Genomic DNA, 26,851 nt, shown 5'->3' on the forward strand with positions numbered 1-26,851 from the left:
GCCAAGACTACCTGAAAATACCAATGACCAAACTTATTATAATAATAATAATAATAATAATAATAATAATAATAATAATAATAATAATAATAATAATGTAACGGACTGTGTTAATTCTCCAGGTTAATGTCTTCATGTTAATGTTAAAATGTTAAGAGTATCACGGTTTATACACAGTAGTTGGGGCCAGATTAGAGATGTTGAGTTAAACATGAGATTTCCGCCTGTCAGTGAGGTAAACGTGAGTTAGATGCTGTGAACCCTGTCTACATGGCATCTTCCTATGAGAGTGAGCCTAACCTGTAGTTGGCTGAGAGCTAAGGAGGAGGGGGGGGCTGTTGTTATGTCCTAGAGGAAGTGAAGGGAGGTGGAAGAGGGAGGCTAGCGGGGTGTGCGAGTAATGTGAGGTAACGTGTATTTGACTGAGGTGTTTCTTTGTTTTGGCGTTGGTTACGGCCCACAGTAACCTGTATTCAAGTCAGTAATAAAACCGACAGTAAACTGGCTATAACGTCTCACCGGCTGCTTATTGAGGGACGTTACAATAATAATAATAATAATAATAATAATATTAAAAAGTAGACTATTGTCGTATTGTGACACATGCTATAATGGAAGAAGTACTCAGATAAATTTGCCTACTTTATTAGCAATATCACAATGTAATAATACTGTACTAAAGAATCATTTTCAAAACGTACTTTGAGTGTCAGCAAGCGCGTATATGTTGTTTGTTTGGATTATTACAACTGATGCACTATGTAAGCTTTTCAGAATCGGAATCAGATTCAGAATCAGAATCAGAATCAGAAAAGGTTTTATTGCCACAATGTTTTATAACAATACATTTGACATACAGTTGAGGTGGAGTTCTGTGCTAAAATGAAAATTTTCCCCATTGTATGTTGAAAGACGATTGCCAGCCAGCCACACACACACACACACACACACACACACACACACACACACACACACACACACACACACACACACACACAGGGGAATTAATCTAAGAAGTCTTATTTCTTAGATTTGCTAAATGGTGTGCTAAAAACGTGTGACGTTCCTGCCCTAATGTGCATGCAGGCAACGCAAATTTAACGCAGTAAAGCCCCAGGTGTTATGCAAATAAAGGTTTTGTGTGAGAGAGCTAATGGGCACTTCCTGCTGTTAAGATGCTCCAAGTCTCAGAACTCTCCATAAAGCAGTGAAAGCTTCATGAATAATAATAATAATAATAATATTAATAATAATAACAATAATATGTGGGAATGTGCCTTACACAATACATACAATAAATAGCACATGCAGAAAACATAACGTTTTGGAATGAAAGACTTTTTGCAAATGTTGGTTGCTGCAACGGCTCCATGTCTTCCCGAGGGCAATTTTTTTATGAATTCTTATAAAAGGGGATGAACAGGATCAACGGAAGAATCCAAGTCCTTTTAACTTTGTGTAAAGCCGGTGTAAAGTATCTTTTTGTCTCCGTCAGAACCTGATAATCCAGTCCACTGAACAGAGTACTTCCGTCAGGCTACAATCAGTTTACAGAGCATTTCTGGTTCGAATTTTCAAGACAAAATAGCTACTGTACCAGTAACACTCCAAAATTACAGTTCTGCTTTAATTTCAAATCACGGTGAGTCACTTCAGCCCATTCATTAAGTTCATTTTAATGCAAAACCTGAGCATTACAGTTAGGCCTAGCTTTTCAAATCGATTGCTTACCTTGGATTATTGCCATAAAACAGTAGTTTAAGTCATTGGATCCCAGAGCCTTGATCAATTTCATACCTGTTCCATTTGTTAATTACAGAAAGCTAACACTTTGGTAGCTTGACAAAATTGGTATATATTGTAGCCTATAGCCTATATCTACTAGAAATAGCCTTTTGTAACTCGTCACAAGCACGCAAAGCATTTAAGGTAGGCTAAATGCATTATGTCCCCAATAGTTAACACTTCTGTACAATATGCAAAATCACAACAGTAGGCTAAAGTGGTCACTTAATCATAATAATACCAACAAATGTCACCTTTCATCATATTTCCTTTGCTTAAATATTAGCCTATAGGAATTTATAGATTCCATTTTAAGGGAGAAACACATCAGGCAAGCTGTACACAAACTGAAAGCTGTGTCTGTTTGAACACTCTCATTGTAACGGGGCACAGAGCTGACTGTGGACAGAGACAGCATCCTCCTCTCAGGGATGGTCTTGAATAATTATTTTGCGCTTTTATTTTTAAGTAAACAAACATCACTTCCTGTCTAATCGTGTCTCTCGGTGTGAACCTTGACTCTAGCTTGACTCCCAGAGCAAAGTGGCTCGACCTGAGGCGGGCAGAGGGAGTGCCCGCTGGGTGTATAGGAGCAGTCTGACGTCTTGTTAGTATTAATGACTTGGAAAAAAAACAAAAAACAAAACACACTCTGACAACAGCTCAGCAGGCGAGACGATCGCGAAAAACTGAGGAACATTTTTATTTTGGAACTTCTTCCCGCTTCCTTCCTCCACCTGTATGACTGCGTGAAGACAAAAGGTAAAAAGAAATGTCTGTTAAATATCTCAACCGGTGGGAAAGTTCATAAAGCTGGTGTTATAGAGCAGGTGGTCTTTATGACAAGCCTATATTTTCTTATTTTGTAACGTGAATATGTGGGGTAATATTGTGAGTATCCGCATACTATACGTTATCCTCACCAAAGAGTTGTTCACAAAACTGACAGCATAGCTTGAATTAAACGTAAAGTAGGCTAACTTATATTCATCCATCTCAGTTTCCTTTGTCCAGCTTCAGAGGACACACTGCTGGTTCAACGACTGGGAGTTCGTTGACGCGTTTATTAGGCTAGTAACTTATTAACAACCCGCAATGAAACATATGGCCTGAAATAACGTTAATTTCGCCATTTATTGTGTGCTACTTTCATTACATCGCAATGTTTGCCTCTCTGAAGACCAGTTATCCCAAAATACGTGGTTGGCTTCTCACAGCATCACTCAAAGAAATAAATAATACGGGGTGGACATAAAAACGAAAGGGGCCGAGTGTGACAGGGCAACAGTCACTAAAGGCAAACGAAGATAAAGAAACTAAAATCTCACAAGCTAAGTGCTGCTGTAGAATGATTTTTACCGACTTAATGAATGTAGCCTAAATAAGCAACAGAAAGCATCCATCAACTGCAGCTTTATCTGCCAGACAGTGTTTGTTCCTTAGGAATTCAACTGTGTAAAAAATGGAGGAAAGCAGAAACAAACATTACACAGCTGCAAGAGTCCTTGCTGATCCCATTGCACAATACCTTGCACGCCCAGAGGTGATGTGTATTTGAGCAATCCAGCAAAAAGATAATTATAAAAACACATAACATGCAAAAAAAATACTTTAAAACCTATAATAGTCTTTTGTCTCGAATCAATACAGTTGATCCAAACTAGCTGTAGATTGTTAATGTGAAAGTGAGCACTTTGCTGACAAACACTGAGAGTTGCAGAGAGTTGAGAGTATTAAATGGCGGGGCGTGGAGTTACCGGTTTGTGCTAAAGTATTACAGGTCAAACCAGATGACATACAATGAATGCCTGTGGCATCTACTGTAGTGTAAAATTGGAAACTGTTACTGTTATTTCTTTTGCACAGGTGTGCAAGTTTGGCTTCTTCTTTTGCTCATGAGACAGTACTTACATAAAAGCTTGTTTATCTGTCAGTTGTTTCTGTTCAATTGGAAATCTGGTGTGATTGTGTCCTTTCTGAAGACCATATTGTAGATGTGTGTGTGTGTGTGTGTGTGTGTGTGTGTGTGTGTGTGTGTGTGTGTGTGTGTTGACTCATCAGGCCTGCTTCAGTCTCTGACAACACCTGCCTGTTTTGATTTCTATTTTAGTAGTTTTTCATATTAAGTGTGGTTTAAAACTGTATGGCAGCTCACTTTATTTCTACCTTCAAAATCACATATTATAACAGTGTAATATCACACTTGTATGTAAATTTTGTCATTTATTAATGAATCTTTTTTCCAGCCTATGAATCTACTTACTAAGACTTAAGAATAGATTCAAGTAGTGTCACCTAATCACACTAGTTTTCTGGGTCGGTGCACTTTGAATTTATCAAAGATCTCCAACAGAAGGTTAATAACCTCTTATTAGCCAGATATGACAAAGACTATTGGTAGATATAATCTTGAAAATTATATGGTCCATGTTGCTCGGGACATAAATAAAAAGTGTGTCCTTCGCAAACTGTTTGGACAACACAGGGACTTACATTTTAGTTTGCCATCCTATGTATGACTTCTCTCCGTTCATTTAGACTTTAAGTCAAGTTTTGGATATTCTCAATCAAGATGAACCCTCAGAGGTCACTTGGAACATAACAATTATCCTCCAGGCTGAAAAAGTGACAGTGAGTGACAGATCAGATCTTTGGCATAAGGAAGAAACTGGCCATTTAAATGGTTTAATTTAGTAGAAAAGAGAAAATTAATTGTCAACAGGTTTTTTTTATTATTATTTAAAAACTAAACTTAGGAAGAAAACCAAATAAAAACCATCCCAGCAGGTAGACTTTTCATAGTTTCTAGTGTTTGTTCAGCAGTGTTGTAGTCAAGACCACCTAAACCAAAACCAAGTCATTACCAAGACCAGAGACCGAGACAAGACCAAGACCAGACCAAACAACTGAAACTTACAGTATACAACTAGTTTATATGTATAGCTAATATTCACTAAATCCCTTTGGGTGAGGGGTAAAGAGATTACTGGAGAGTTTTGGTAATAAATAAAATGTTGTTACCGACAATTTGGCTGACATCTCCCAGACAGCCAGAGCTTCTTCTCCTGTCACCTACATTCACTTTGGGAGTGCGTGTTGAGGGGGGCGTAACGGGGTTACCAGTAACACATTTCAAACTAGAAATGAGTCAAGGTATTGGTTGCATTTGAAGCAAGATGTTTTACATCCAATCACAGTAATGATGTTAACACATAAACCAGAGAATACACAGGCAATTTAGAGATATCACTGCAGTTGTGGTCTTGACCGGTCTTGAAATAAAATCCCGAGTCCTCTTCATCCGAGACCAAGACAAGGTGAGACAAAAAATGTGGTCGATTCCGAGACGAGACCGAGACCTTCAAAAAGTGGTCTTGAGACCGGTCTTAAGACCAAGACCGGTCTCGATTACTACCTCACTGTTGTTCAGGGTGATTGATTAGTTTCTCTTTGGCCCTGCAGCAGTAATGTGGTTTCAAGAATCTAGACAGACCAGACTCATCCAGTTTTCTTTGTCAAAAACATAACCAACTGTCTGTGTCATGGCTTGATGATAATGTTCTTTCAATGTGTAGTTTTTGCTAAACACTTCCTCTCCTCCCATCTTTCAGTGACTCAGTTATGGAGAGCTCCATTGAGATTTCCCAGACTGGTGGCACCTCAAACCCCAAGCCATCTCTGGCCCCCAAACCTCGGCTCACTCCCAAGCCCTTCTCTCTGCAGAAGAACACCACAATTCGCTCCATCCATGCCCCAAAGAGGATGGCTGCAACCTCTAAGACAACAACACAGCAGACTGGAAAATCGGAGGCCTTAGGTGTCCCCAAACCATCTGTCTCCACCCCCGCTCAGAAACTCCCTCAACAAACCACCACCTCTGATTCCAAACCCGGCTCTGTAAGTGTGCTCACCAAAGATAAACCGGAACCAACCAAAGAAAGCAAAGCAAGTCCATATGGAGAGGATACTCTTGATTCTAGTGTAGGAAAATCTGATCCAGTCTCACAAACCGCTCCACCCAAAGAGACACCCAAGTCTGAGCCAATCCAGAGAGATGATGTCATCCAAGCAAACCACAAAGCATCCACTGATATTGTAAACTCAGAACAGATAGACGGAAAAAAGACAGAAGACATAACTCAGACGTCTGTCGTCCAAATTGTTGAAGAATCAGGTAGTGACGTTTCCTCTACAGACAATCCAGCATATCGATGGGGCAGCAGCAGGAAGCGTCTGTCCATGAAGCTCACCTCGAAGTTTGAGTCAGCTGGCCTATCTCTACCCCTTCAGCCAAGTGTAACCGTCTCTACAACCAGCACCAAAGATGATGTACACAAGCCAGAGTCTTCAGATCCAGAGCCGAACCAGACAACATCAGAGCCGTCAAACGATGAAGGTGCACTAAATGAGGATTACAGGGGAGGAGGCAGTATAAAACGCAGAATCAGTCTCCTGTTTGACTCGTCATCTAGGCCAGAGGCCATGACAAAGAGAGAGGAGCCAGAAATTATAAATGGTACAGGCGGTGTAAAGGGTGTAAAGGAGAGAATCAAAACCTGGGTCACGGAAGCGATCCCTGAGGGTCCGAAGACTGAAAAGAAGCATCAGGTTGCAACCCGAACTCGCTCTAAAAGGTGAGCGAGCCTCCTTTCATCTGTGCTATTTGTGTTTGTGACTTGTTAAGACAATCAGTAAAAGAAAAAAGAACTTCCTTTTGCATTTGCAATCAAGGTAGATGTTTATTTTAAGGTTAATGGCACATATATTATAGTTGGCTGTTATTGGCCAGGGTTATACTATTTTCATTTCAGATTCATTTTTTGTGATCAGACTCACGCAACAGATCCAAAGTGTCACGTCCACACTTTTTATGTGCTCTTTAAGGGCTTTTTATGTCAACTCTTGACATCTTGTCTGCTCAATATAATACTGTGGGTACTCCTTTTTGTAAAATTGGTGCTTTATTGGCACGTATAGAATTTAGACTCTAGGGTTGATAGTTTTCTTAAAGAGAGGAAGGTTTCTCCAGTCTCTGCCATACATAACAAATCATAGAGACATGAGTGCAAGTCTAGAACTGTTTGGTGTTCATTTGAGTGTCACCAGCCCTGTCGTCTTTTCCTTTGTGTCTCTAACTTTCCGTGTGGACATCAATAGTGGTGTGGTAAATGAGTAACGTAGTTTCCTATTAAGATTGTGGCCAGATTTCTGTCAAATAACTAAGTCTAGATAAGAGTGCAAACCAGGCCTCCTCAAAGTGTAAATATTACAGTAAGATTAGATATCCAATCTGCTATACGAGTACAGACTAAAGTATTTTCTATGTATAAGACATTGTTACCCCTCCAGCATCTCACCACTCAAGTAGTTTGGTTTATTTGCCCAAGTTTTGATATTTCCTTTGCAGCTATTCCAACTACAACAGATGTGAATACTGTAGAATTTAGTTTTTGTTGCAGCATTGAAAATGACATTTAAAAAATTCAACAGCAAGATGTCCTTACTGATTTGAAGAGCGATATCACTGTCGACAGTAGAAGAATGGTTCCTATAAAATCAGTTAACAGTGTGTTCTGTGGATGATCCAGAGTAGCTGACTACAAAGAGGCGTTGCTGTTGACATTTCTGAATGTAAATGTAAACTTTCAGTGCTCTGAGCACCACAAATTATATCCACCACCATTGTTGTGACGTAAAGGCGGAAAACTTGGCAAATAAAACTAAACAATCAGAATGGTTAGATACAACTAGAGGTAAGTGAAAGAATATATGTATTTTTTTTTTTGTAATGTGGGTGAAACAACCCTTTAAAGCAGTAGTTTGACATTTCTGGTAATATTGATCAGAAGATCTACACCACTCTCATGTCTGTATGGTAAATATGGAGCTAGAGACAGCAGGTGATTAGCTTCGCTTACCATAAGGACTGGAAACGGGGGAAACATGTAGCCTGGCTCCGTCCAAAGTCTCTAAAACTCTCTACGGGTCGCCTTGGCAACCTTACTGCAATGACAAGACTCCAAGAAAACGTATAAAAGGTTCCTTGCAACACTCCAGTCATGGCGCTAGGCCAGGACATTACGACGTTAAAACCATAACTTTTTATTTTTACATAATATTCTTTGCAAACAAATACAAATATATAACATGTTAATTACTGAGCTTTAGAGGTGCTAGCTATTTCCCCTGTAGCTGTTTCTAGTCATGAGAGAGGTATTGAAATACATGTAAATGTGCTTGGATGTATTAAAATGGCAGGTCTGAGCACTGCCATTGATCTGTGAAACATTCTTTCAAAGCAGGATCATTAAACTGTATTTTTTTTTTTTTTTACCTTGAACAACTGTTCTCTGCCACAGCTTTGAGCCAGCAACTGCTCCAACAGCAGAGAAAACAACCAAAATGCCGCCTGTTGAACCTCCTTCAACCGAGACATCGGCCAGTCAGGCGCTGGATCTTCCTTCAAAGGTGTCACCTGCTGAACAACCCACAGAGACCCCGATGAAAACATCTAAAGATGCTCCTGCTGAAGTTAAGCCACCGGAAAACTTAAGAGAAACATTAGGAGAGCATCTGCAGAACAAATCAACAGAGGGGGGTGTCCAACTACGCAACCACAGCTCATCTACGACCCACACTGCCACTGATGAGGGAGACTCAGCTGCAAGTGAAAGTGCTCAACATGCTCCAAAGAGGAACGATGTCAAACGCCGCTCCGTTCGCTTTGGTATCGTAGAGAGAGATGATGGTGGGCCTCCATTGATCCTGGGCTCAGCGTCTGATTCCAGCGAAGAAGAAGAAGAAGAAGAAGAAGAAGAAGAGGCTTCTGGGGATGAAGCTGAGGAGGACATCCCTGTTTCAGTGCCTGTTTACAAAAGATTAGGAGGTCTTCAAAAAAAGGATGATGATAAGACGCAAGAGCAAGAAAAGGAACGACTGAAACATTTGGAATTTCAGAAAAGACGGAGAGCAAAAGAGAACGAACAGGCAGGACTCAAGTTGGAAGAGGAGCGGAAACGAAAAGAAGAAGAAAGGGAGAAAGAAAAGGCAAGGCAGAGGGAAGAGGAGGAAAGGGAGAGAGAGAGGCTGAAGGAGGAGGAAATGGAGAGACAGAGGATGGAGGAATGGGAGCGAGAAATGTTAAAAGAAGAGGAGAGAGAAAGGAAAAGGCTGAGAGAAGAAGAGATGGAGAGGGAAAGGCAGATGGAGTTGATGTGGCAGAGACAGAGAGAAGAGGAAAGAGAGAGCGCGACACAGAAAGAGGAGAGACTTAAACAAGATCAGGAGGAGAGGGAAAAAGAGAGAATGAAGGAGGAGGCGAGGAAAGAGGAGAGACTAAGGGAGGAAAGAGAAAGACAAAGGCCGAGAGAGGAGGAGGAGAGATTGATTGACGGCCACGAGGAACACAGATTGGAGGGAAAACTGAGAGAGAAGGAAATTAATAAAAATAAACAAAGAGAGGAGGAGTGGGAAAAAGAGTGGGTGAACAAGACGGAGAGGCAGAGAGGAGAAGGCGAGAGGGAAAGAGAGAAAGAGTTGGAGTTGATGTGGCAGAGACAGAAAGAGGAGGACAGGGAGAGGGCGAGACAGAAAGAGGAGAGACTCCGACAAGAGGAGAGGGAGAAAGAAAGATTAAGAATGGAGGCGGAGGAAAGAGAAAGGGAGAGGCAAAGGATGCTGAAAGAGCAGCAAGAAATAAAAGAGATGGAGAGAATGAGGCAAATAGAGATGGAGAGACAGAAAGAGGAGGACAGGGAGAGGGCGAGACAGAAAGAAGAGAGACTCAGACAAGAGGAGAGGGAGAAAGAAAGATTAAGAATGGAGGCGGAGGAAAGAGAAAGGGAGAGGCAAAGGACGCTGAAAGAGCAGCAAGAAATAAAAGAGATGGAGAGAATGAGGCAAATAGAGATGGAGAGACAGAAAGAGGAGGACAGGGAGAGGGCGAGACAGAAAGAAGAGAGACTCAGACAAGAGGAGAGGGAGAAAGAAAGATTAAGAATGGAGGCGGAGGAAAGAGAAAGGGAGAGGCAAAGGATGCTAAAAGAGCAGCAAAAAAAAGAAGAATTGGAGAGAATGAGGCAAATAGAGATGGAGAGACAAAGAGAGGAAGGAAGAAGGGAAGAGGAAAGAAAGAGACAGATAGAGAAAGAAAGAGTGGAGGAGCTGGAGAGAAAAATGCGAGAGGAATTGGACAGAAAGCGAGCACAACAACTGGAAGAAGAGCTACGAATGGAGGACGAGAGAAAGAGGGAAGAACGAGAGAGTGCGGGGCCAAATTTAATTAGCTTTGACTCTGAAGATGTGCCTCAAAAGTCAGAATGGGCATATTCCCCCTTAGTGAAAGCCTATGAGACGGGTGAGAGTCAGGTCGAAGTTGTTTACGATGACTTCTCTGTCAGACCGCCTCTGTTGAAGGTGGATTTTGACGACTTTTCAGTCAAACCGAAGAGATGGGGCTCACAGGCTAAAGTGGAAACTAGTCCGCTCATCCAGAGTTGGCCAGCTGTCTCTGTGGATAAAGAGGAAGTTGAAGTGCTGGTACCCCTGGATGTCAGTCCTCTGGAAAATAAAGTTCCAGAGCAGGTGGAAAAACCAGGCAGCCCAAAGCCTACATTAGCCCAGGAAAGACCAGAGGAGGAACAGCTCATCTCCATGGAGGTGGGAGAGAAGGGGGAGGAGGAGGAGGAGGAGGAGGAGGAGGAGGAGGAGGAGGAGACGCAGAGGGAGGAAGAGAAGGAGACAATGGAAGATGAAGTGGACAAAGAAGACGAGCAGGAGGTAAATACAAAATTCAGTCCCATTCTGTTGGAATGCAACGCGATTTGTACCCACTATTGATAGAGTTTGTTGTTGTGAACACCAGCATAGTACGGTGGCCGACAGGGGCAAACGCCCTGCAACTTAAGAAAACACAAATAGCAAATAGACAAAACACAAGCAAATTAAGAAAACAACTTCATTAACTTCACAACACATGCGCGGCATTCAGCAAACGCGCTGCAAATATGAAACGATGCAAAAAGAAAAGCACACAAACCCCACAAACAAATGCAACAAAAAAACATTGCATCCAGATTACACAACGGAAGTTCTCCAGACCTCTAGAGGGAGCAGCTAAGTGGAACAGCTGGATTTTCAACCCCATGGGGAGAGAGCGCTCTGCCTTTTTATTAGAGTCGGGTATGGCTGCAGCCTGGAGACCTCCATAGACAGTTAAAAGAGAACTCCCGTCTCATGCCCTCCCGGCTGGTGTCGTCCCCGAGCTTCGACTTTTCAAAGTTAAAGCTTGCGTCTGGTCTGCTATTTTGGTGTTTTGGATGTTTTTGAACTAAACACTACAGCAATCATGCTAATGAATACAATCACTTTTTCAGTAGATGACTTAGTTACAACACGATGGAGTTAGCGAAGCAGTTTTGTGTTTATATGTGCGGACGGGATTTATTCAGTTTGATAAATCCCACGGTAAATTGGCTGGTTTACTAAAAAGGGAGGGACTAGAAATCCTGTCTGTTTTTTGTATTTCAAGAGTGAATTGCTCCACAATATGAATACAGATTGACTACTTATATTACACTTGAGGAGGCCTACACTGCAGTGATGCGCCTTTCGGACCTCGAAATTAAACCCTCTCATGTAATATGGCTTAAACAAATGTCAACGGTAAACGCTGATGCAGTTTTAAATGTTTTATCACCACGAGTTTACAGACGTCTCTGCTGATTGAGTATCACCTGTGACCTGAGCCGAGACACACCCACCAAACGAGAGAAAACATATCTCAAACATAGACTTAATATTTACAGTCTATGATCTCAAAGCAGTTGCACACCGTTTCACAACGGTGCACACCGTTCTGTGATTGAACGTGTCCTGGCTCTCGCTCTCTCTCTCTCTCTCTCTCTCTCTCTCTCTTTCTCTCTCCCCATGGGGTCGAAAATCCAGCTGTTCCACTTAGCTGCTCCCTCTAGAAGCCTGGAGAACTTCCGTTGTGTAATCTGGATGCAGCATTTTTTTGTTGCATTTGTTTTCGGGGTTTGTGTGCTTTTCTTTTTGCATCGTATTTGGTTGTGTTGTGTGCATTTGCAGCGCGTTTGCTGAATGCTGCGCATGTGTTGTCAAATTAATGAAGTTGTTTTCTTAATTTGCTTGTGTTATGTCTATTTGCATGTATTTTCTTAAGTTGCCACCGTAGCATAGTTATATGGAAGGGGAAATTGTTCAATGACACAGAAAGGGTGAGGTTAGGCACAGAGACAGGAGTGTACATGCAGGTAGGCCTAAATGTGATTATTTCACCACTGAATCATCCTGGCATTCACACACTCCCCACCTGCACCAACACATTGGCATTCATGTAGCACGGGGAAAAACATCTTGTTATACTCGCTTCGCCCTGATTCAGTCACAGTTTAAATACGTGTGTGTGTGTGTGTGTGTGTGTGTGTGTGTGTGTGTGTGTGTGTGTGTGTGTGTGTGTGCGTGCGTGCGTGCGTGCGTGTGTCTAGGTGTGTGTCTAGGTGTGATATTGAGTAATGTAACAAGCATGGCCTGAAATCTACATCTGTGTGCCGTGTGTCAGTAGTAGTACCTGCCCTTGCTGACAGCACGACCTTATTTCTTACAATAAAAAAAATACTTGTAGTGTTGGAAAAAGATAAGTGTTGACTTTGGAGGTGTGTTGATAAAAAGTGATTCTCATTTCGTGCGATCAAATTAAACTACCCCTGAGGATGAGATGTCGGGGGTGAGAAAGACAGTTCCTGATGCATTTTCTGAATCGTTCAGTCAACTGTAAAATTACATCAGATTGTGTGAACTCTATGTCTGGTTGTGCACATATGAAGATGTGTGGTTAAGAAATCTAACAGGAAGTGAGGTTACGACTTCCTCTGCATCGCTCCACAATCATTTTTCTCTTATTTGTGCATAAAGAAAACATTTATTTTCAGAGACAAAGGCAGTTTAAAAGAAAAAAAACATTGCATGAGCATAAGAAGGAGGGATGGATTATTTCACATGGGGGTCTTGGATGAGTTATTTCCAGCAGCTATGGGTGAGTTTTGCAGATTGAATGTTACCTAATAAGTGCTAGAGATTTTGTAGCAGATTGCCCAGCCAGTGAGTGGGTTCCACCATACATGTTTTAGATTTATTTTTTAGTCCTGTAATGCAGTAAGCCAGCCTCTCCCATCACTATATTTATCCACTTGAATAGTATGGTATAGTTAGACTTTTTGGGAAATACACTTCTTCGGTCTTGCTAAGAGTTAGATGAGACAACTGATACCACACTCATGCCTGTATGATAAATATGAAGCTGGGCCCAGCAGCTGTGTAGCTTAGCTTATTTTATCTTAGCTTAGCTTAGCATAAAGACAGGAAAACAGGGCCACAGCTAGCCTGGTTCTGGTAACAAAAGGTAACAAAAAGTGCCTACCAGCACCTCTAATGCATGCCAATTAATACATTATATATATAATTTAGACAGAGCCAAGCTAGCTGTTTCCCTGTTTTCAGTCTTAATGCTAAGCTAAAATAACTGATAAAGATAATCTGTTTGCTAGCCATAGCTTCATATTTGGTGAGATTGGTATAAATCTTCTCTTCTAACTCAGCGTATTTCCTAAAATATCAAACTAGTGCTTTAAATGACTGGATTAACTAAAAACAGATCTTCCTGTCTGTTTATTTCACCCATTATACATTACTCAATTAATTTTCAATTAAATGTACTATATTAAAATATATAATTATATACTGTGTGATACTATGATATGGGATCTTTTCTATAGTCCCTGCTCCTAATTTTACTTTCTGTGCCGATTTGGGAATATAAAAATGTAAAGATCTACCAAGAAATGGCAATCCTACTCTGTTTTCATGGGAGGAGTTAACAAAACTCTACTTCTGACTAGTAAAATCCATTTGATCACCCTTCCCATTCTTAATTCAGGCATTCATTTGTAGCTCATGTCCAATTGTTAATTTGAAGTCTTTCTATAGTTTAGCCTGAAGCTGGGCAACCTCTAAGTGTTGGTGGACTGAAGACGTCAACCACTTTTATCTTACAAATTGGACAAGTATTAGCTTTGTATTAGTGCTGCTATGCTTATCATACTGTAAATATCATAAGGCTGCTTCTAACAAAATGTTTTCTGCTTCAGTTGATTCACATTCAAGGACCCATTGACGATATACTGTAGTACAGCTGCAGTCAACAAGCCATGTCTGAGCAAACGTTTGGGTGGAGCCACAAATAAACATCATAGCTGTACTGCCTGAAAGAAGTAGTCCTTATCAGCTGGACGTGTAGTAGTCAGCTAATGTTGCTGGGAAATGTTAAATGACTAAAAAACTTGATCAAAAGAGACAAGGAAGCAAACAGTGAAGTCAAGACAGATCGGTTCACCACCTGTTTGAACATGCAGCATTTTTGCATAATTAATGAAAACACTGAACTCTGGGTCCCTTAACTGTGTGTGTGTGTGTGTGTGTGTGTGTGTGTGTGAGTGAGTGATATTGTGTTTCTGTTTGCATGCTTCAGCAAACAAACCAATCCACATAACCAGTGAACTACTGTAAGGAGGCATTGTACAGAGCCACTAGGTTGCTTTGTTGAGTCCAGTCCTGTTTTCACCACTGAGTGGCGCTGCTGCTCTAAAAGAAATTGCACTTCCTTGCACCACTATAATATGTATGTATGGCCACCATAACACAAAACAGTAAAGTTTAAAGAGGGAGAGTTTAAGAAACTTGTTTATGCTGCAAGAAAAACATAGGACACTATTGTGTTGCAGAGAAAAGCTTTTATTTTGACAGGACATAATGGAGGACAATATTTACTGGGCAAACACAAGCTATGCAGCCAACCGTGCAACCTCATTCAGGTTACTTACTAAAAAGGCAGACGGAAAGATGAATGGATAGATCCTATAGTGAGAAGAGCCGAAGTACTTTGTGGTCATCATGTCCTCATTTGGATTTGGTCAACAGGGCAGCGTGTCAGAATGACCATACATGGTGCCACTCTTTCTCTGTCTCTGTCTCTACTCAATCTCTCCAACCCCTTTTCAGAGAGCCCGTCACCCCTCTTACACACGCTTTCTGGCACAAATACACTCAAAAGAGGATGGGCTAAACCACGGACAAGAAAGTTCACTTGTCCACTGTCCATTCTCTCATTCATCTAGTACTCAAACTTTCTCTCAACTTTCCAAAAGTCTTCCTGTTTTCTGCTGTTCCCTCTTCTTACTCCTCTCACAAAGACTCGGTTCATTAAGTTACCTGCATCATTTACTTACGGGGAGAGAACAGTAGAGGGAGGTGCCGAAAGCACCTTGGCCCAGCCTGCCGCACCTTCCTTCCTTCCTTCCTTCCCTTTGGATTTTCCACACCCGTGCACAGAGCTACGCTTTGTTTTGACGTTCTGTGAAACCACCCAGGTATGGAGGAGATAAAGGGGTGATCTACTGTACCGCTCCGTACCCAGCTTTGGATGTTTGGAGTGGAAGATATTTCCCACCCTGCTTTTCCCTTTTTTTCTGAATGGAAAACGGAGTAGTGATGTGAACTTGGACGTAGGTACACAAGCAAACAGGCTTGACTGTGGCATTAGAAGTGAAAGAGAGTGCACGTGAAAAGAGGTAATCCTTAAAACAGTTTTGTGCAGGACTAAAAGCTGAGTTGCTATTTTTTGTATTTACGACCAAAGGGAAAGTTTTGATGAGTTTTGTCAGTGTGTTTTTAAATGGATCATAATGTGATGATGTGATGATCTTTTTCTGGACGCTGCTGTTCAGGATGTCACATCCATCATAGTGAATGCTGCAGTGGAATAGTGTTGTCACGGTGCAAACACATGGCTGGTGAAACTATTTACTTCTTCACTGACAGCAAATAATAGACTGTTCCAGGAAGTTTGTCTGACCCGAACCATAAAAATATGGAGAGAAAGAGGATGGATCCCGCTCAAAAGGAATATATCTCGCTTTGTATGACGTCAGAAACCTTTTCACAAAAGACTCTTCACCTTCTGCTTGCTGAAAATGACAACTGAAAGGCAGCTCACCGACACAGCTTTCTGACTCACCCATACAACCCCTTCATCTCTAACAAAGCTGAACCTTAGTTTCTGTGGTGACTCAGTTCCCATAGTGACCCTAGTGCCTCTACGACCAGCCGTGTGAGCCTTTCAACCATGCAGTACTTCGGAGGGAAACTGTCGGCCGCCCAGCTGCAGGTGGCGGGCTGGGTCGGCAGCGTGCGACGTTCCTTGCAAGGGGCTCTGGAGCTGGTGTGGGGCACCGCAGAAGAGAAGCAGCAGCAGAAGGAGGATAAAGAGGAGGAAGAAGAAGGTGAAGATGGAACAGGAAGGTTTCAGAGAGCTATGTCACCGCTTCGAAGCTTCGCCAGACGTAGCAGGAGATCCCTGCGTCGCTTCTCCGTCAGAAGTCGGCAGACTCTGCAGAAGAGAGCCACTGCAACCTGCTCTGTAAGAGCTGATGAAGTAACCCTGTAGAAGTCAATGAAGGCTTTGAAATGTTGTGTGTAATAATTAGAATTGCTAATGACAATCAGATTTTACATTAAACCTTCAAAGGTTTGTCTAGCTCATTTTAGTTGACATTAGGTACAATGATACATATACATGGGAGCCTTTAGGGCCTGGCTTCATTACATTTACGTGCTTTTTACAGTTGGCACCAAAGCTCCATGTATCCCATAGTCTAATATTTCCCCGCACATGTGTTACCAGATAACCATGCAAATGTAAAAAGGGAGTGCAGTAGGCAGTGGCTGCCTGTTTCAGGAAGGCCACAGTTATCTGATAAAGTTGTCTAAATGTAGTTTTTTATCAGTATACATGCATGCCCTTTCCCTCTGTGGCTGTGGTGTGTGTCAGAGATAAAGTCGAGGACTATAACAAAGTGTGACACGGTTAGACAAGGTTTATCCAAGTATGGCTGTTTATTTCGGTGCCCTCTGCTTCTTTGTGTGCCTTAAGCTCAAGCTGATTACATTTAGTCATGGCTGGTGCCATTTTATAGCTTTTTCCCTGTTGAAATTGGCATTTCCCCCATTATTTATCCTTACATCAGAGCCCATTACATTAGATTAACCTTTAAATTACATGATAATGGTAATGGTATTTTAAGAGACCTAATGATGAAATAACGTTCAATGTAACACTTTGTCGATTAGTTCAACAGGAAATCTGCTGCCAAAACAGCATAATAGCAGGTATCTGATTTCCTTTATACTTATCCCTTGTTGAATATCTTATTGTCATCTGCTTTGGAGATAAAACAAATGTTGGGTGCCAACTGCAACACAGGTGGAAGTTTTTGAGGTATATACAGGCTGGAATCTGTCTTGGTAGTTTTGTAGTGTTTACTGTGGCTGCTGGCTGCATGTGAGTGTGAACATGTGTGTCTTTGATATATGTGGGTGTGCATGCACAAGAGCCACAACGACCAAAAGGTAGAAAATAACCTGCAGGCTATATCCACTTTGATGATCTATCACATTCCTTTATTAGAGGTGATGTTTTGTTGACAGTCTAATTCTGGATTAGAGTCTCGGTTAGTTGTGCTCGTGGCATCTCTGTTATCCTCTCCACTACACCAGAAACAAGCTTACACATTCCATTGACCGTGACAAAAAAGGTTTTGGAGGTAAACTATAATAAAGCCCATTCTGTCTTGACTTGCACATCCTCCGTCCTCCGCATACTGTGCTGGCACATTCACACATACGCAGATTTATTGCAGTTTAGAGTTCTAGTTTTTGTATTGTGAAGTTTTTAACGCATCTGTTTCTTATGTCAGCAACTTAGAGGCAGTTGTTGTTGTGTTGATTGTTTTACACTCCTTTTTAAAGAAGGAACAAAATGCGTCGATATAGTTTCCAGAGTGTATATGTACCTCTGAATCCGGCTGCACGCGTGTAGATTAAAGCTGCACTAATAGATATTTTCATATTAACAATGGCCTAAATTACTGTGTAATGTAAAAGGTACCCACTCATAGTGACAACCCCACATGGAACAGACAAAAACAATCTGATAAACCGTATGTATGCTACCTGCCCAGCACCAAGTGGCAGACAGATAACATAGTAAAGCACCTAGCAGCTAAAGAATTAAACATTTCCCTCAGAGTTGGTGGAGGCCAAAAACAGAGCTAAAAGGAGAGTAAATAATGGGCTTAAACAAAGCCCGTCTACGGTAAGCCGTTCCACTCCCTATTCAGCCCCATTGTACCGAATTTGGTTGCAGTTCCACCAGAGTTCCACTGGGGGTGATCACGGTCCAGTGCTAAATGAATGGGACTCTATGGAGCTAGACGGCTAAATGTGTCTCTTTCGCCTGATTGTCGTTGAGAAATCTCAGATTTGATTGTAGTTTTTGCAAGTTCAACATGGATTATAGGTCAAAAGTTAAATGAATGAGTACTTGTGACCTTTCGATTTCTTACAGGTTGAGTCGTTGTTGCCCATAACACGCTAGCATTCTGCTAATGAATGCTGATTGGTCAGTGAAGGACTGATTACGATCGGAGATCCCGCTAGACGGCATCCAAAGCAGAACCAGAATGTCAGAGTGAATATTTCGGTGTGGTCTTTAAAACATTAGCAAACCTCTTTCTAGCACGTGTATTAACAAGGAGATCCTAACCAGTCAGCTGTGTTGTCGATGCCTTGAGAGAACAAAGGAAGCGACTCAGAGCTTGCCGTGAAGCAGTATCTCTGGCCGTATATGTGTATGACGTCGTTGACATTTTAAAAGGCTTTTTAGAACAAAAAAGCCACTTTAAAAAAATCTAACCCCCAGCAGTGTGTATTTTCTTAGCCTCCCCTTTCGAATGCAACATTCAAATTACTAGACCAAATGAAGTTGCTCTGCAACTGCTAGATGTGCAAATAGGCAACTGTTTGCTAACATGTTCAATATGTCAGTGCTGAGTTTAAAGCTTCTTCCGCTGCTTATTCAAAATAGAATTTTACTTGCTTTAAGGCAATCATCTTTTTAATTTTAGGGTACTTGAAGTAAAGTTGGTGATTTCTCTGTGGCAGAATTGTCCATTGTTGCATAATCGTACCACTACCAAATAGGAAATATTCAGAAAATGCATAACGTTTCGCTTTGAATTCACGTGAAGCTTTTTGTGAATAGTACTGATGTACTGAAAAATGTTAGTTAACGACATTAAAAAGTTTGGAAGCTGCAGTGGCTACTTCTGTAGTAAAGGTGGGATAGATTTCAGATATATGCATGGTGGTGGAAATGCACCACTGTAGACTGTGTCTTTGTTAGAACAGACTTTGTTTTTCTCTGTACCTAAACACCAGTCTGTGGTTATAGGAAAATCACTAGAAGCCTATTCATTCATGCTGTGATGTTGCCAAATAACAGGCATTGTGCAAATGAAGCAGCTGTCGTGTGAGTGCTGAGTAATAAATGGACTTATGAAGGAGATGAGACGTGTGTGAAATCATACAGAGGGCAGGGGTGTTTACTCAAGTGTTGTTTTGTATCCAGGTGACAATATGACAATACAGACAACATAAAATTGGGATGTGGCCCTTGACAAAATGTGAAGTGAACTTAAAGGAATGTTTGCTAAGAAGTGCACAGTAGTTGCTTTTGTTTGGAATGTGTGTGTGTGTGTGTGTGTGTGTGTGTGTGTGTGTGTGTGTGTGTGTGTGTGTGTGTGTGTGTGTGTGTGTGTGTGTGTGTGCACCCATGCATTCCAGCATGTAGGCGTGACAACATGAGTGTGTTTGGTGTGTCTGTGTGTAGGCATATAGGTGTGTATGCCAGTGCTCATGGTGTTTATTGAGGACAGCCAAGCTTCTGTGACCGGCTCATTAAAAGATGCATGCTTGGCTGGTCCTTAGTCCTCTCTCCCTTTGTAGTTAGTGATCTTGGCTCAGCACACACTCCATTTTCTCTCTGCCTCATCTCCACAATGTGAAGTTCTCATATGCAGATTTACACAACAACAAAAAAACATTTACATCATGTGATTTTGTGTGATAAAGCAGTTGATCCAACACAGAGAGAGAGGTAGAGTAGTACCGGTAGATATCTGCACTTGCTTAACATGAAATTGGAGTTGACTTTGGTGAAAATATATCCCGTAATGTCAAATGCTTCCTTTATGTTTTCTCTGGTTCTGTTGTATGATATGTTTTTTTCCAATTTAATTTACTGTCTGTCTTTCTGTCTCTCAGGCACCAGTTAGCAGCACAAACGATGAAGACATTGATGCATTGATAGACGATGAGCCTGACCCGCAGAATGAGGCCTGTGAACAGACATCTGAAATTGACAGGTAGGAAAGAGGTTGCACTAACACAATACAACCCCCCCCCCCCCAAACACACACACACACACACACACACACACACACACACACACAAACACACACATACACACATATAAATACTAGGGCTGCACAATATATATATTGGGTTTTTTTTAAATCGTCGTCGCAATATCAACTGGTGCAATATACACATTGCGAAAGGCTGCAACATATCGCGATAGACACTCAGAGATTTTTTGTGTTAGTTGTAACAAAATATCAGTAGATAACTGCACATTAAACTGTAACTGTCATTCTTTTTAGGTGGTGCCTTTTATATTCAATTCAATGTTAGAAATTATTTCCTTTTATTTGTTTTAAATTCAACAAGCAATTTGTTGTATTTTAGAAGAATGCTGAAAGCAGCAGAAATGCAGAACGGAATACATTTTAATATCTGTTTATGTATCGCAAGTAATATCGTTATCACGATATGCAACAACGTTATCGCATATTGCATATTTTCCTCATATCGTGCAGCCCTAATACATACAGTACTGTGAACTGCAGACTGTATCTTTCCTTGGCTTCATGTCCTTAATTTACTCTGATGGGAGACAGACAAGACTGGACAGGTTTGAGTGCCATTCCTTGTGTCTTGTGCTGAAGGTGTGGCTTCACATTGAGGCGATTTGATTCAAACTGAGCACACCTACAAATAGAAGCACTATAGCTCTCTGACATACAAAAATGTGATGTCAAGTATTTTTGAGACTTGAGTTCCCTGTGCCCCCTTGTGGCTACTAAAGCACAACACAAAAACTCAGAAATTGGACTAGAATTACTCCTGAACCTGACCTGAAAGAATCCAAACAATTCCTATGTCCTTCTAATTTCATTCTGTGCTCACACACGATTTTAAATAGCTTTCTTTCTATTCAGCCCAATGCCCGTCCTTGACCAGGTTCCTGAAGTCCCCTCTGAAGACGTTGATACCACAGATTTTTCCAGAGAGCCTGAGCTGGCTCCATTTCCGGAGGTTGGTGATTCTTAGTTTCTAATCTTCCCCCTTCGTGAATGGTGACAACTGATGTCTGCGTCATCCGCTGCAATCATTAACCTAATGTAGTTTGGTTGTTAATTTGCATACCTACCTGGGAAAACTCTTGCATCTGCATTGGTGTAGTGTGATGGTGCATGATTACACACCGGTGAATACAGTGTGTTCTATTAATTGCTTGCTAGATTATGTGTGTGTGTCTGTGCACAGAGCTCCACTCCTCTCCTCGACACCAGCGTGCAGAAATCGAAGGCAGATCTGGGTAGGAGGCGAACTCGAACGCATCAGTCACGCTCGCTCCATGGAGGTTTGGCTCCAAAAGAAAGCCCAGACTGGAGGACCCGTGACTCCACAGGTTATTACTGCATCCATAATGTCATGTAATCTACGTGGATGGCTGGAACTCAGTGCTTTTTTATATTTTCAAAATAAGCAAACAATGTCTCAATTAAACACATCCGCTCTAGGCGAAAAGCAGTCTGGAAATGTTGATTTACTGCATGTTCTGACTGACCCATTATATCTGTTTTTAGATGAAAAAGAGGCATCTTCTAAGCAAAGGGAGTCGGACTCTGACGAGGAGCAGCCTAAACCGAAGATAGTCTGTTCTCCTCCTCCCACCTCTCAGAGAGTCCCCATGTTCCCTGGATTGAGCCCTGCAGCCTTGATTGTAAGTTCTCTCAGAGTTTGAGGAGAACTTAAGTATATTATGTTTTTTTTTTTATCATATAACATGATACAAATGGGAGGCATTTGAATTGAGTACAATCCCCTTAACTTTCTATTCAAGGCTCAGTTAAAAAAGAGAACAGGTGGAGGTGAAACCAGAGGAAGAGAGGAACCAGAAGAAGACAAGGGAAGCGAAGAGAAGGAAAGTCAAAATGAGGAAGCGGCACCATCTCCCTCACAACGGTCCCGCTCTACTCGCTCTGCCGCTCATCTGGCAGGGGCTGCACGAGTGCTGCCACCCTTAGGCGGCACGGATGCAGGGTGGGAAAAGAGCATGACAGCACACCTAAAAAAAAAAAATAGAAATGATGAAAAAAATATTTCAAATTTGGTATGCATTTTAGTCATGACACTCCTCTGACCTGTGATTCTGTGTCATTCAGTGCCGTCTCCTCTCCCGCTTGGCTGAAAGAACTGAAGTCTAAGAAGCGCCTGAGTCAGTATGACAGCGAGGCTTAGCCAGACACAGGTGAGCAAAATGGAAGAGGTTATAATTGAAATACCAAAGACACAGATTCTTTGAAATATAATAAAATATTAATTTAAAAAGGTTTAAAAGAAGATTTCTGCTGTTTGCTTGTGATAGAGTTGGGGGGGCAGTCACCTATTTCATTGTGTGTTTTTTTTCCTTACATTTTAGAGTCAATACATTTGCATTATTGTGACACCTAAAACCTTTTCATGAATCAACATAACTCTTCTTTAAGTATTCAGAGTTTGTCAAAAGCACACGTTTAGCTTATTCTCATACAAAAATGATCCAGTGGTCATTATATATAAATAAAAAAGCATCTTTTGGATGACTTTCCTATTTAGTAACAGAATTCTGATTCTGGTATTAATGAAAAGCACATTAGAGCTTTCATAACCTGTGAATTGCTATGCTATGTAGAGCATTATATAGGATTTAACAGGATTAGCCATAGAGGAGCGTTGAGCATGAACATTTTGACATTTTTGACATTTGGCTTATACCCTGAAATACTGTAGGAGTGAAGGCATTATTCAAAAGGACTAATATGCTTGTGAGTCATGCAAGACAGCTTGATAGGTGTGCGATAATACAAAGCGAATGTTTTTTAATGCAACTGTATAATAAACTGTCAGCAAAGACAAAAACAGGAAGTGGGTCATAGCTTTGCAAAGCTTTCTCCTATCATGATCTAAATTGTAGGTAGTGGGTAAAGACATCCTCATTGTGACTTTATGCAGTTTGCTCTGCTTGATGTTCTTTTAATTGCCTTTGAAATTGCTCCTTGCAGCTATATTTTGTTCAGCTACAGCAGGTACAAAAAGGACATGTCGATGTAACAGGGTTATGGATTTGAGTGCCACTTGGGCCATCCATGCTAAAAATGAATGCACTCGTAGAAGTTCAGAGTACTTATACTACTGTAAAACCAACTAATGACATGCGATAAATTATATTACATAAATTTGAAAAGTGAACTTTTCTTCCTCTCGTTCCCTTTAGGAGACACAGTGCCATTGCTGTTCAGCAAGAATCAATCCATCTCAGCTGCTGCTTGCTGACGGCAGACACCTTGCCACGATTGCTCCATTTTCCACTTTGAGTGCCTTATTTTGGACTTTTACTGATATATTTAGGGGGGAATTCATGGCTTTGGCTGAACGTAGAGGCCATCAGGAACTTTTCTAGCTTGTAAATGAAATATGGTGCCAAGGCTATGTGCCAAGACTGTGATGTGTTAATGCCAAGTACATGTTTTTCTACTGCTGTACAGAGGTTCAGTTGAGGGGGAATACCCCCAATGTAATTTAGAGCAAAGCCATGGACTGTCTTATTGTTTGAATGTGTTAGTCCATCATATACTGACAGGGACTGATGACACTAGGCCTTCACACATACACACAAACACACATATGTACAGAAAATACTGAATATAAATAATGGATTGCATATTGTGTGTATTTGTAGTTTAAGTTGTACAAAATGCATTTTACATTATCTTTCCAATCACAGATCGTCTCAAGTAAACCTATAAGCACTTTAAGAAAAATTATAACAAATTATCATCCATGCAGTACATCTATGCAATAGAATAGTCAAGTAAATAACAGTGGTAACATAGTCAAGGAAATTTTTCTATTTGTTACACTATGAATGTCTGTCTTTCCAGTTCCACAAAACGTAAAGATGCACTTCCTGGTTTTTATTAAAACTTCCAGTAGCTGGTGAGAACCATGGATGTATTAACGGGTCAGAACATCACCAGTGAGCTGGGAGGAAATTTTGAGCATGCTGTTAACACAATCAGGAAGTTTGTTTTGTAAAATGTTAAACCCTGAAAAATGCAATAATCTGCTCTAGATGCTTTTATGTGCCTTTTTAATGTTGAAGAGTGACTGTCATCAATGCTGTAATCATTTATGATATCAAGTACGATAAGAGGAAATTGAGGGAATTTTATTAAAACCTTTTCTATGAAATGCAATCAAGCGTGTTTTTGATGGGAAACTTGCATGCCACAGTGCAAAAGGTAGGCGTCAGTGGAGCATGAAGACGCACATGCCTACTGGTCAGTTTTCAACTTGTAGATATTTACAACGTAGTCTCATTTATATGCAGCTTTTTGGACGCTGGATGAAGAGAAAGGTAAAGAAACGGATAGAAGACAGGAAACTGGAGTGCAAGATAGCTGGGTGGGGCCAATACTGCTGAGTGAGACTGATCCCTGTTCATTCTCTTGGCTGGCAGTCAGTGCGTGTGCCCACTATAGGATCATGGTCAGGATGGCAGCATGGGCAGAGCTGGGCAGCGTTTGCCAGTGTGCCAAGGGCAGAGGGGCAAGCCTATTGAGAAGCACTGTGATGGACACAATGGGTGCGACAGACTTGCTGCATCAACAGGCTTTTTGCTGCTGTGGCCAGAAATAAACCATAAATACCCCCACTGGCCTTCAACGACCGCTCGCCAGGCCTCCACACCCACACACACCCTCACACTGAGACAGACAGAAAAGAGAGAAAAGAAAGAGGAAAGACGGAGAGCGTGGCTTGTACGTGGTGCAGTGAAGCACAAGCCATCCAGGTAAAAAAAAACAAAATCTCCGACAGGCCTTTCTTTTTTCCTCTCTCCCTGTCCCCTCTTCTATCTGCATCCAAATGCTTGCTTAAGTAGCATTTTTTTGTGTGCACTATTGTGTTATTCTTACATATACAATGGACACAACTAGGATTTAAGTAAAATAAACAAGTAAAGTGTGCAAATGTTTTGCTGATATATTAGAGTTGTGAACAGCAGAATTATAACCAAGCAGTTCTGGTAAAAAAAACTGTTTGAAGTCCTACCTGTGACCATGTTTTAAAGTATATGCAGTAAACACTATTTTCCTCTATAAATTCAATAACCTAAGAGTAAAAATCTATCTAATGTATTAAACAATTGCTGTGCTTTGTAGAGGCAAAATGACAGACCAGCAGGGAAACCCAGACCAGCTGCCTGCAGAGAAGGGCCAAGGAGGGTCTGGAGCCACATATAAGGTACCTAACTGAACAAAAACGATGACTTCACACATTATGTGCACGTGTTGAAATTAAGACAAGTCAGAATTTCCATGCATTGGGACTTTGCTGATGGTGCAGATCACACATTATCCCACTCTCCACCTATCTTGCAGTTGGCGGTTTTTGAGTTCGAGAACTTTCGTGGAAAGAAGGTGGAGTTGTCTGGTGAATGTATAGATGTGTTGGAGAAGACGCAGAGAATTGGCTCGGTCATTGTGGAGTTGGGACCGTACGTACTCCAATTTCCCTTCATCGATTCCCATCAATTTTACTGCATCTGCATCCTGTTTTCTAGTTGTTTCCCTTGTTTAGGGTTAATGTGTGCATTTACATTATATTAATGCATTCTCTCTATATTGTCAGATGGGTGGGGTTTGAGCGTCCAGGTTTTGCAGGAGAGCAGTTTGTGCTGGAGAAAGGAGAGTACCCTCGCTGGAGCGCCTGGACCAACTGCATGAGTATCTACAGTCTGAGCTCGTTCAGGCCTCTGAAAGTGGTCAGTATTATCAGTGTAATATTAGCACATGTAACTTCCTGTTAAGCATGATCAAACCTATTGTTTTTCTCTCCAGGACAGTGCAGATCATAAGCTGCACCTGTTTGAGAATACAGGCTTTGAAGGTAGAAAGATGGAGATTGTTGATGATGACGTCCCCAGTCTGTGGGCTCATGGTTTCCAGGATCGAGTGGCCAGTGCTAAGGCTATCAATGGAACGTAAGATGTAACCTTCCAATTGATAAATATAATGTATAGTAGATGTAATTGTTTTGTTTTTAAAGATATTATACACACTACTCTTTCTCTTCCCTTTGAAGGTGGGTGGGATACATGTATCCAGGCTACAGAGGGTGCCAGTATGTGCTTGAGCAAGGAGATTTCAAGCACTGGAACGATTGGGGAGCCACTGCACCTCAGATCCAGTCCGTCCGACGTGTGCGGGACATGCAGTGGCACAAGAGAGGGTGCTATATTGCCCCTGCCCCTGCTCCTACACCTCCTAATCCTAATCCTAATCCCATCCCCGACCCCACTCCCAATCCCAACCCAAACCCCAATCCCAATCCTAATCCTGCTCCCAATCCCAAATCAAAAACTCAACCCCAACCATAACACCACACTTCCAGCTCCTCCACACTTCCAGCTCCTCCTACACCAAACTGGGGGAGGCTAAAGGCTACACGCCAGTGCCCAATCTCTCCACTACGCCCCCTGTTAGTCTAGAATAACTGACCATGCAATTTTGGAAAACTGTAACTGAATATAATGAACCATGTAAATCTGTTGGAAATAAAGGTTTTGGCCCTGATTTTGGTTATCTGCAAATTATTGTATGTTATTTATTATGCATAAAGGAATACAAGGGACGTGTTTATTCAGAGTTTGTAATGACTGCATGTCTATGAGGCTAAAAAGGAGCAAGAGTGACAATTTACACTG

The 26,851-nt window shown here is 41.4% G+C and overlaps 2 protein-coding genes across 3 annotated transcripts; both read left to right on the forward strand.

Moving 5' to 3' along the window:
- Positions 1-2,317: 2,317 nt before the first annotated feature.
- Positions 2,318-24,341, forward strand: LOC144516600 (uncharacterized). Of its 2 annotated transcripts, XM_078248032.1 has the most exons (10): positions 2,319-2,547; positions 5,397-6,419; positions 8,145-10,563; positions 20,023-20,123; positions 21,039-21,135; positions 21,367-21,511; positions 21,690-21,826; positions 21,947-22,146; positions 22,269-22,354; positions 23,360-24,341. In XM_078248032.1, exons 2-9 carry the CDS (start codon positions 5,407-5,409, stop codon positions 22,342-22,344), a joined length of 4,188 nt encoding a protein of 1,395 aa, XP_078104158.1. In that variant the 5' UTR covers positions 2,319-2,547; positions 5,397-5,406; the 3' UTR covers positions 22,345-22,354; positions 23,360-24,341. The 2 variants fall into 2 exon arrangements, with proteins under 2 accessions (XP_078104160.1, XP_078104158.1); XM_078248034.1 differs by lacking the exons at positions 21,690-21,826; positions 21,947-22,146; positions 22,269-22,354; positions 23,360-24,341 and having other exon boundaries at positions 2,318-2,547; positions 21,342-21,505.
- A 98-nt stretch (positions 24,342-24,439) lies between these two features.
- LOC144516601 (beta-crystallin B3-like) lies at positions 24,440-26,724 on the forward strand. The gene is made up of 6 exons (XM_078248035.1): positions 24,440-24,937; positions 25,308-25,389; positions 25,527-25,642; positions 25,777-25,909; positions 25,986-26,128; positions 26,230-26,724. Exons 1-6 carry the CDS (start codon positions 24,648-24,650, stop codon positions 26,522-26,524), a joined length of 1,059 nt encoding a protein of 352 aa, XP_078104161.1. The 5' UTR covers positions 24,440-24,647; the 3' UTR covers positions 26,525-26,724.
- Positions 26,725-26,851: the final 127 nt, after the last annotated feature.

The sequence above is a fragment of the Sander vitreus genome, chromosome 4 (assembly GCF_031162955.1).
Source record: "Sander vitreus isolate 19-12246 chromosome 4, sanVit1, whole genome shotgun sequence".
Taxonomy (NCBI): Eukaryota; Metazoa; Chordata; class Actinopteri; order Perciformes; family Percidae; genus Sander; species Sander vitreus.

What these genes read in the sequence shown, in the direction of transcription:
- LOC144516601 (XM_078248035.1), top strand. Translation starts at nt 24,648, where the DNA reads ATGGGCAGAGCTGGGCAGCGTTTGCCAGTGTGCCAAGGGCAGAGGGGC. An exon ending in GTGAAGCACAAGCCATCCAG is followed by an intron (nt 24,938 to 25,307) that starts GTAAAAAAAAAC and finishes TGTGCTTTGTAG; the next exon opens with AGGCAAAATGACAGACCAGC. An exon ending in GTCATTGTGGAGTTGGGACC is followed by an intron (nt 25,643 to 25,776) that starts GTACGTACTCCA and finishes CTATATTGTCAG; the next exon opens with ATGGGTGGGGTTTGAGCGTC.
- LOC144516600 (XM_078248032.1), top strand. Translation starts at nt 5,407, where the DNA reads ATGGAGAGCTCCATTGAGATTTCCCAGACTGGTGGCACCTCAAACCCC. An exon ending in AGCTGGCTCCATTTCCGGAG is followed by an intron (nt 21,136 to 21,366) that starts GTTGGTGATTCT and finishes GTCTGTGCACAG; the next exon opens with AGCTCCACTCCTCTCCTCGA. An exon ending in TTAGGCGGCACGGATGCAGG is followed by an intron (nt 22,147 to 22,268) that starts GTGGGAAAAGAG and finishes TGTGTCATTCAG; the next exon opens with TGCCGTCTCCTCTCCCGCTT.